Source organism: Syzygium oleosum, unplaced genomic scaffold, assembly GCF_021117445.2.
Source record: "Syzygium oleosum isolate NSW1041296 unplaced genomic scaffold, Sole_v2.1 Sole_v2.04, whole genome shotgun sequence".
In the NCBI taxonomy this organism is placed as follows: domain Eukaryota; kingdom Viridiplantae; phylum Streptophyta; class Magnoliopsida; order Myrtales; family Myrtaceae; genus Syzygium; species Syzygium oleosum.
The window spans coordinates 14,266,712-14,277,091 of record NW_026607488.1 but is presented as its reverse complement, the minus strand read 5'-3'; the positions used below and the strand labels follow the sequence as shown (position 1 = coordinate 14,277,091).

At 40.1% G+C, this 10,380-nt stretch overlaps 1 protein-coding gene across 3 annotated transcripts; it reads left to right on the top strand.

Annotated features, from left to right (window-relative positions):
• Nucleotides 1–3,876: 3,876 nt before the first annotated feature.
• Nucleotides 3,877–9,396, top strand: LOC115689915 (protein ALTERED PHOSPHATE STARVATION RESPONSE 1-like). 3 transcript variants are annotated; one of them, XM_030616104.2, is made up of 5 exons: nucleotides 3,877–3,981; nucleotides 5,195–6,441; nucleotides 6,898–7,109; nucleotides 7,560–7,783; nucleotides 8,499–9,396. In XM_030616104.2, exons 2-5 carry the CDS (start codon nucleotides 5,337–5,339, stop codon nucleotides 9,229–9,231), a joined length of 2,274 nt encoding a protein of 757 aa, XP_030471964.1. In that variant the 5' UTR covers nucleotides 3,877–3,981; nucleotides 5,195–5,336; the 3' UTR covers nucleotides 9,232–9,396. The 3 variants fall into 3 exon arrangements, with proteins under 3 accessions (XP_030471964.1, XP_056166817.1, XP_030471963.1); XM_056310842.1 differs by lacking the exon at nucleotides 3,877–3,981 and adding an exon at nucleotides 4,061–4,330; XM_030616103.2 differs by lacking the exon at nucleotides 3,877–3,981 and having other exon boundaries at nucleotides 4,061–6,441.
• The last annotated feature ends 984 nt before the right edge of the window (nucleotides 9,397–10,380 follow it).

The window sequence follows — 10,380 nt, the reverse complement described above, 5'->3', positions numbered from 1 at the left end:
TTTTTAAGACGGTGGCTCGGCCTCTCGACAGAAACCGCGTCGGCGAGGCAAACCTTAGACTCGAGGGCATTCATTATGTAAAATATATGGATATCACAGGGGTATTTGGGGAAAAGTAGAGAACCAAAGCATGTCCAGGACAGTGTGGTGGTGGGGTCAAGCTTTCCAATCTTTTGCTTTAGGAGCCGACTATCTTTTTTCTGCTTTTTGTAAAATTCCTTTTAGAATTCGACCTCTTTACTTCACCCGCACACCTTATCAAAAATACCTATAGTATATCTAGTTGATGTTTAGGACATGCTTTTTTATATATAATTTCGGGGATGCCTGGGGCGCATCGTTAGATATAGATAACGACGGTTTTAATTTGAAGAAGAAATTACACCGGATTTCTAAATAGGTGGGGCCTACACGAATACGGAAATTAATATCACGTTGGATTTTTAGACGGGCGAGACACATGCACAAAATGACCGGGGGTTCGATATAAATCTTTGTCGAGTCTGGTAGTAAACGGAATTCAATGAAGACGACGCAGCACCATTCGGATTACTCTAGGAAAAAAATTCGATAAAATTAATATCCTAAAAGTATTTGCTATTTAGGCATTGTTTGTTTGCTGGAAAATGAATGATTTGAAAGATATTTTTCTAAATATGATAAATTGTATAGCTTAAAAAAAAGAACAAACAAAAAATATTTTCATCATTTACAAAAATGTTTGGCCATAAATTGTTATCAATAATGAAAATATTTTTCATTAATTAATTATTCTAAGCGATATAAAAGATCATGTTTATAATCATTCGTTTTTCTAGTGAAACAAACGCAAAACAGAGCCTTAGGGTACGTTTGTTTCCCGAAAATTGAATGATTTAGAAAACATTTTCCTAAATTTAATTGCTTGAAATAATTAGTAAAAAAAAAGTTTTCATCATCGATAATAATTTATATCTAAATATTTTTGCGGACGATGAAAATATTTTTCGTTTATTCATTTTTGTAAACGACACAAACGATCATTTTTAGGAAAATATTTTTAAAATCATTCATTTTTCGAGAAACAAACCCAGCTTTGGTCTCTGTGGCCTTTATAGTGAAAGTGGGTTTGCAATAAAAATATCCCTTTTATATTATTTAAGGGGGTCATCAACAACCCTTTTGATAAGTTAATTTGTTTACATGTTTTTTAAATGCAAAGTTTGGCAGATTTTGCCCAAACAGAGATCTTGTTACATTATATTATTTGGATCTTATTGAGGCGGCTTAATCTAACACGCCTAAGATCTCAACTAAACCTCAACAGAAAGGAACGGGAACCGCTATTTCCCCGCAGCCGAAATTGCTCCGGGCACAACGTTTTTGCTGAAGAGACGAGATTGCCCTTAATATGTAGTGGGGGCCCCTGACTACTTCTACCGCCGAACGCGGGAGCCTCCTGTAGCTATAGCTTTCACGGAGGAACGATTTCAGGTTAAATTGGAAGAAGTCAACGTTTTCAAGAACCTGCCAAGAGACTTTTTGGGCTTCCTGCTAATAAAACAATGGTCGATTTCAATATATTTGGCATTTTCACTTGATATGTTTTTTTTTTATCTTTCCTGCTTTTCGATTTTGGCCGGCGTTGATTGGACCGCCGGCATCCATATTCGTAATTCTTCACAGAATTTGGCCGGAATGACTATATTGGAAAACCGTAAAAAAAGCTTATGACTAAACTGGTATACCCGTGATAGATCGATCCTAAATTAATTTTTTGACCACAAAAAACCTCGAACTGGTACACTTGTGACAAATTTACCATCCATAAAATTGAATTAATACCACGAAAAATCACAAATTGATAAACTTATGACAAACGGAGGGGTAAAACCCCAAACTTGTATCCCGTCAATTATTACGTGTCATCCAACTCATTAATTTGATGGTCAAATTTAATGGAAACTAACGGAGAGTAAATTTATCACAGGTGTACTAGTTTAGGATTTTTGGTGGTCAAAAAATTAATTTGGGGTAAATTTATCACGAGTGTATCAGTTTGGGGGTCTTTTGTAGTATTAACCTAAATCGAAAATTGTAAGATTGAATTGATCACCGTACAAAAGGTCGCGAATTAAAATGGTCATGGAGTCACTTCACATGGGGTTACGTTGCTAGGTGTATTTTGGTCGACTCACTTAAAGAGATGGGCCATGGAAATAGATCCACCCAAAGAGAATTTATATATATAATTGCAATTCAAAAAAGTCAACAAGATAATCAAAATGTGATTTCTAAAGCCTCTTACGGTTTTCAAAATAGAATCTTTCCAATTTCGCGAAATCTAATCCCATTTTCTATCTAAAAAAAGATAAAATATTTCCGACTTTATCTCTTTCTTCAATTGTTAAAATTATTTTTCCGCTATTTTTCTCGGACAAGACATGTGTGCTCCTTTGCTAGTACATATACATTATAAACATATAATCGAATAATTTTATTTCCCTTTATTCGTAAATAAATCTAATCGGCCAATCTCTTGAAAAGAAAAAAGAGATGCTATTTGCAAAGCCTGCATGAGATACTCCTCTATATATTAAAGTCATCCGCATTCCATGCACTTTGACTGAACAAAAGTAGTGTGAATCATACTTTTGTGATGTCATAGGAATACCACCTCATTGGCATGTTGGCTTAGTTTGTTTCGTGAAAAATAAATAATTTAAAAAATAATTTGAAATAAAAAAGATCGTTATTATCGCTTAAAAAAATGAAAGATTGAAAAATATTTTCATTATCCATGAAAACGTATAAACATTAATTACTGTCGATAATGGAAACTTTTTTTGTTGATTTATTATTTCAAGCGATACTAGCAATTACACTTCTCTCGTGCTTGCACTCCTTGAATTTTTTAAGCATTCGACATGGATATTTACAATTTATTTTATACCCTCGAAAGATTTTGTACAAATCAAAGTTAACTTACTTACGGGCACCGATTGAGAATGAGAATAGAGGTAAAGAAACTTCTTCCGGCACGGGGCCATGAGACCGATACAAGGCATCTCGAAGCTCCCCGTTTCGATTCCCTCGATCGGCCTAAACCCCTAATCCTCGCTTACGTAGTCGAAACCACGTAACGAATCCGATCACGAAGAGAACCCCCGACGCAGCAAACATTTGCGCTTAGCAGTTTTTCTGCTCGAACTCGACTCGACATTCAAGAGGGATTAAAATGGTTGGGAAAATAATACAAACGGTTCATGAAATTTCGCCCAATGTGAAATGTGGTCTGTGAACTTTTAATTTATTTAATATAGTTTCAAAACTAGCCCAATGTGTTATATGGTCCCCGGACTTTCGGTTCAATTTAGTTCCTGAACTATAAGAAAATGTTCAATATTGTCTATGAACTTGATATCAAACATTTTTATATAGTTGAGAGATTAAATTGAATATGTACTAAAAATTTTAGAGATAATATTAAATAAATTAAAAGTTCATAGGGACCATTTATGTTATTAGGCTTAGCCGTGAAAGGGAAAGAGAGAGGAGGTGGGGATGCCCATAGAGCTTAGAGCAGTCAGGCGAGGGCAATTGTGTAATTGCACGGAGCAACGGGAGCTCCGGGTGGCACTAACGTAATAAAGGAGAACATGGGGGTCCATTAAATGGGAAGCCCCCACAGATTCTGTTTCCAGACTCATGTAGTTATATTCCTGCTTCGCCTTTTTCTCTCTCTCTCCATCGCCTCCCCTCCTCCACCGCCACCACCCCCCTCTCCAACTTTTCCTTTTCTTCACTGCCCTGCTCCCCCTGCTCTTTTGACCGTTGCCCCTCTCTCTCTCCTCTCTCCTCTCTCCTCTCTCTACCAACGTCTCTCTCTCTCTCCCTCTCTCTCTGTGCACTGTGATAAGCCATCTCCATCATCACCATCTTCCTCCCTCCCTCCTCCATCCTCCTCCTCCTCCTCCTCCTCCCTCGCTCGCAACGGTCCAGGTACGCGCCGCCATTCTCCACCCACAAAAATGCCGTCTTTTGCACTTCCGTCTTCTCTCTCTCTCTCTTCTTTGCGTTATGCCCAGTGGCATGTTTGTCTTGCAAGCAGATGGGTCCTTTCCCTTTCCCTTTCCTTTCCTTTCCTTTCGTTTCTTTCCTCGGTTCTGTCTCTGCGCCCGCTTTGTTTAGCTTGGGCTCTCGTGAGCGGTGTTCTTGTTGTTGTTCCTGTTGTTGTCATCAGAGAGAGTCTTTCTCTGTCAGGGGAGGAAAAAATATTTATGGGTTCTCTGGAATTCTTCTTCTCATCTCCGTCTGGGAAATGTCTGAGCTGTGTAGATATTCGTCTTTGGTACGTGGACTCTCTGTTTTTCAGCCTGTAGATTTTCTTGCAGCTAAGACGATCTTCAGGCTAGCCTGTACACTACACGTTTCAATTCTTCGATTTTGGCCCAGAAAAATGTTTTCTTTTTTGCACCCCCCCCTCTCTCTCTCTCTCTCTGTGTCTCTCTCTGTGTCTCTCACAGTTGTTTAAGCTACTTTATCTCCATTGTCTTTCACCAGGTCCTGTTCCTCACTCGCACGTAGCAGCTTTAGATTGGTACCTGAGGAATAATACCTTTTATCTTCTTTTGTTTTGCGTGTCTTCTCTCACTTCTTTTTTTCCTTCAATTTCTGTTTTTCCGCCTGTTCCCTCGCTCCTTTTCTAGTCGGAATTGTCCTGCAAAGCGATTGCCCGTTCTTTTCTGCGTTTGACTGTACTTCTTCACAATGCCATCTTCCCATCAATTTCTTTTGCCTTCTATTTATCACCAGCTTCTTTCTTCTTGATTGGGCTCTTCCTCTTTTTGTTTGTTTGGGGGCACCGGGATCTAACGTTTGCTTTATTAAGGTGTAGCTCCGCGCTTTGAGGGGCCATGAGGTTTTTAAGTGTCTCATTGTTTTCGTTGTCTTTAGCTGTTGAAGTTTGTTCCGCTTGTTTGAGCTTTGCTCTTTTCAGTTGGAGAGTGCTTAGCAGAATCTTCATTTCTTGCTTCTTAATGTAAGCCGCATGTTGTTGTTCCTAGTCCCTGTCCATGACTTTGAATTTAAGAAAAGCACCCTTTAAATTCTTTTTTCTTAATATTTTACACATAAAGCTGCGTATGTAGATTTTGCCTGATATGCTAACTGATTATTTTTGCTTTCTTAATGTATGTTTTTAATTGCTCCTTAGATATTTCGTGATTAATCTCGAGCAGCTCGCGAAGATCCTCATGTATCTGGTGATAAGCATAAGAGAAAACCCTTGCGAATTCCATTTCGATTTGCATTTAAAAAGTTCATAGAGCGAATAGAGTTGAAATCTGAGGTGCAAGATGGGATGTTCCACATCGAAGCTTGACGATGAAGAAGCGGTCCAGCTATGTAAGGATCGGAAGCGATTCATTAAAGAGGCTGTCGAGGAGAGAACTCGGTTTGCTACTGGACATATAGCTTACATTCAGTCCTTGAGAAGAGTTTCCGCTGCTCTTCGGGGTTACATTGAAGAGGATGAACCGCGAGAGTTCTTCCTGGGTTCGTTTTCAACCCCGACATTTACGCCAATAAAGAAAAGTAGCAATGGTTTCATTTCAATCTCTCCGAGTTCATTCTCTCCGGCGCAAATTGAACCAAAACCAAAGTCATCGTTGAAAGTGAATTATCTAAGGACAGGCGGGACTCCAGCAGTTTCCATCACGGAGAGACCTCGGTCGCCGGAAACAGTCCATGTTCAGACTTATTCTCCAATTCATCAAATGGGCATTGATGGATTCTTTCCAGCGCATCCCTCGCCTCCTAATCCTTCGTACTATTCTTACTCCCCCAACAATAGACCCAATTTTCCTCCTCCATCGCCTCGATCTTCACAGTGGGACTTTTTTTGGAACCCATTTTCATCCCTGGACTACTATGGATACCCCACTCGGAGTAGCATTGATCATATGGCTATGGACGATGAGACCAGAGGACTGAGGCAGGTCCGAGAGGAAGAGGGGATTCCAGACTTGGAAGAAGAAACTGAGCATGAAGAATGTGATAACCACTCGAATGTTCATGAAGATAGAGGCAATAGAGATGTTAATTTCGCGACCGAAGAAGTTTTAGTGGAAGATGTTGATGATGAGGAAGAGGATGAGGAAACAGATGACAGCTATGAATCCGAGGATGAAGTCAAAGGGCTACAGTCCCATGGTAGTCAGAGCATGGAAGTAGTACAGCCGCCACAGAATGTTGGAAAAGTGGAAGTAACTAATCGAGAAGCAGCAGCTTCTAAAGAAGTGCCGGGTTTCACAGTTATTGTAAACCGAAAGCCGACGAGCATGGCAGAAGTCATCAAAGAGCTGGAAACTCAATTCACACATATTTGCAACTCAGCAAGTGAAGTCTCATCGCTGTTAGAGGTCGACAGAGCCCAGTACTCAAGCTCAAGCGAACTGACAGGTTAGATTATCTTATGCCATTTCTCCTTGGTTTACTTTCAGCTTTTGATCGCAATTTTTTGCATATACTAAATTTTTCCGATGATATTTGACATCTTAGATCAGCTTTGTGTGTACTTTAGAGAGGGGCATTGCTGTTCAGACCGAAAATTGATTCCTCAAGCATTCACAGATAGCAGTTATGTCTTAGCTTTTTTCCCCTATGATAGTTGAGAAAATCTTTGATCAGTTTAAGTGATACTTCATAAATGAGCAAATGGCAGTTGGTGTAATTTCATGAGAAAGTCAGGGCAATTGAGGTGTGAGTAAATCGGACTGTTTCGGCCCACAGTCATCATCAAATCTGTTTGTAATTTATGTCACAAATCTTACTGTTATTATGGAACTGTTTGGTGAAGGTGAACATTTTGAGTATGTAATTATCACGACCTAAAAGTATTGATCTCTGTTGTTGCAGCAATGAGGATGCTGAATCCAGTGGCTCTGTTTTGGTCTGGTTCGTCACGCTCATCCTCGTCAAGATTTTTAATGAGTTCTTCAAGTTCTAAAAATGACAGTTCTGAGAGTAACAGCGACTTTTCAGATGAGTCGTGTGTTTTTTCCAGTGGTCATCAGTCAACAATGGATCGATTATATGCCTGGGAGAAGAAACTCTATGAAGAAGTCAGGGTATGATGCGAGACTTCTACAGTAGACTTCAACTAGAGGCTTTTCTAGCACAAAGTTGAGAATTGATTCCAATTTCTTTTTTCATAATATTTGTGAAAATGGAGAGGAGATAACAGTAAAAATATGAGTCAGTTTTCTTGTTGATACCTGGAGGTGGTGGCACTGGCTCGCTACCTTTAGTACTTTTGAGTTTGCATGAAGCCGAAAAATGGATTCCTAGATAGGCTAGTGGTTTTCCTTTTCTCCTTAACATTTTGTTGATCAAGCTTACTACCAGCTTACCTGATTTTTTCATCCTTTCTTCAAGAGTGAGATTTTAGTAATGTAAAGGGTCGCCTCTATCCCTGCTTCTGCCAGTAACATAATGAATCAATATCTTAACGTTGTTGTATCTTATATCTAAGATGATGGATGAGACTGATATTATATTGCTTTTCACATTGACAATAGTCTGGAGAGAGAGTTCGGATTGCGTATGAGAAGAAATGCTCGCAGCTGAGGAATCAAGACGTGAAAGGAGAGGATCCTTCATCTGTGGATAGAACGAGGGTGGCCGTCAGAGATCTACATACTCAGATAAAGGTATCCATACACTCAGTAGAAGCCATTTCAAAAAGGATCGAAACTTTAAGGGATGAAGAATTGCAGCCTCAGCTTGTAGAATTGGTGCAAGGGTACGTAGGTCTAACCAAATTGAGCTCTTTTATTTATCGTTCCAAACCATTTTGTACAGATGACAGAGAGATGGCATGACAGATGTTTCAAACCTGCTTTATTAGATGATAGTATGACTATTTTTAACATGTCATTGCTGGTGATTGTGAAAACGTAGCTTCATTTGTACTATGACAAGCATAGTAAACCACATGCTAAAAGTGTCATCCATTGATTCATGGGCCATTTCTTTCAGTACTTTTTGTAATAGTTCTTTGCCCTGATGTGCATCTTAAGAAAACTTCTGCCCTTCCACCCCAGTACAAGTCTTGTGCCTGTTCTTTATTCATTCTTTGTCCTTGTGACTGGATTACAAACTCATCATGAAGACAAGATTCAGTCCCAAAGCCTCAGTTCTGTCATTGGAAGGATTTTAGTTCTTGCAAAACTGCAAAGAAAGACAAATCTTTGACGACTTCATAGTGAAGTCGTGTTAATTAATGAAGTGGTGTCACATTTGATTTATTGAATGAGTCCCTATCTGTACAGTTTCTAATAATCTCTTATTTATCTTGGGTAAAGCAACTGTATCCATAGTAACATTAACTTGCAGTGCTATTATACCTGAGATGAGTTGGAGACAATCTTTTGTAGAAGTGTGTTTGTAGAAGTGTGTATGAACGAAAAAATATTGCTGAACCTAGTTAAATATATATCATCAATTTCTGATTGCAGGTTATCAAGGATGTGGAATGTAATGGCAGAGTGCCACCAATTACAGAAACGGACCTTAGACGAGGCAAAAATCTTGCTGGCCGGCACACCTTCCAAACTCGAAGCCAAGAAAAGATCTTACATGTCTATGACGGATCCAAACAGGTTGGCCCACTCGGCGTCCAATCTTGAGACTGAGTTAAGGAACTGGCGAGCCTGCTTCGAATCGTGGATCGCTTCTCAGCGATCTTACATGCGTGCACTCACAGGATGGCTCCTCCGATGTGTGCGGTCCGACCCCGACACCTCGAAAATGGCATTCTCTCCTAGACGGTCAAGCGGGACCCTGCCCATCTTCGGTCTTTGCATCCAGTGGTCGAGATTCCTCGATTCCATCTCGGAGATCCCAGTGCTCGACGGTCTAGACTTCTTCGCAGCTGGGATGGGGTCGATCTACGAGCAACAGATCAAAGACGATTCCGGGAATACCCTGGGTGGATCAAAGAGGTTCGGAGGGGGATCAAGCGAGGAAAACAGCGGGGGCATGGACATGGTGGAGTTTAGTCAGGTTGAAGAGGTGATGACACCTGAGAAAATGGCCGACGTAGCCATAAGAGTTCTGTGTGCTGGAATGTCGGTTGCAATGAGCTCACTGACGGAATTCGCTGTGGCGTCCGCTGATGGTTACGCCGAGTTGGTCAAGCAATGGGAGCATGCCCAGAGGCTGCATATCACAGCAGGGTCAACTGTGTAGCCTCTTTTTCCTTTTGTTTTTGGACAGATTTGCATTTGTAGGGTAGTTCAACTAAGGTTGTCAATGTAATTAGAGTATATATACCATGTTTTATACAATGTCAGCAACTAGTGTAGACTTGTTATGCCAAGAAAGAAGAGCAATAGTCTGAGAGTTTTAATCTAATTAAGCAGAGCCTACTTTTTATTGTCTTGACTTGCTTCACTTGATTTTGCAAATCTATCGGGGATTCGGTTAGCAGGGCACTGAAAGTCTTTCTCGATCATCACACAACACGGTTCTGACATCATCCATGTCATTCTGACTAAGTCTGAGAAATGCCTAGAACATTGAGAAAGTCAGAAAGTAAATTAATGGTCTGAAAGTAAACACAAGAAGATAAAGTGACTATTTTACTTTTGGACCTCTATTGTGCCTGTTGCTGATGGGCACAATTTTTTACTTGGAAATCCCGAGGAAATCACATGAATGGTGGAAGAAAGGCCATGTTTTTGGGTTTCCCTAGACTGCAAGGCCGAAAGGAAGGACAGTTTTGTTGTATCCGATGTGGTATTTCTCGTCCTTACGTTGCAGTTGAATCCGTGACCACGACCGGCCTATTATAATTGCCGTTAGATTTGCTCCAAGTCCACCTGATGCTGAAGTTCAGAAGCTCACACTGCCGCAGAAGTATCCCGACAATTTAAATGGCTTTTGGTAAAACAAGTAACAGAATGCAAGGTTGATTTTTCAGTTTTAGATGAAGTACCAAGCAAAGAAGCAGCTGTATAAGTTTTTATTCTTCTTTTTACAACCTTTCTGTAGAGTAAAAAATGATAAAGACTTACTGCCCGACAGACACCTCAGCTACGAAAGAACTTGCGTACAGCGTGAATCACAGTAACGATATGAATGCTCAACTAGAAAGCTGCAGTAAACGATGCGGATGGTCATTTTTTCTCTCAGCAAGTCTTGAATCAGTGCAGTCCTGATTCCAGTCTTGGTGCAGTCACATTGCATAACTAAAGATTTTAAGATCTTGGCCGAGTAGGTTGTATAATCTTGTCAGCTCTATCCAAGACATGGAGAATCTCGAGAAATTTTTCTTTTCAAAGAAGCGGCAGTGTGTAGATATCAAGAGGGCAAGAAAATTTGCAACACTAAGGAAAA

Excerpts from the sequence above, each read along its gene's own strand:
- LOC115689915 (XM_030616104.2), top strand. The coding sequence starts at position 5,337 with ATGGGATGTTCCACATCGAAGCTTGACGATGAAGAAGCGGTCCAGCTA. Across the intron at positions 6,442-6,897 it reads AAGCTCAAGCGAACTGACAG|CAATGAGGATGCTGAATCCA; the intron begins GTTAGATTATCT and ends CTGTTGTTGCAG. Across the intron at positions 7,784-8,498 it reads CTTGTAGAATTGGTGCAAGG|GTTATCAAGGATGTGGAATG; the intron begins GTACGTAGGTCT and ends TTCTGATTGCAG.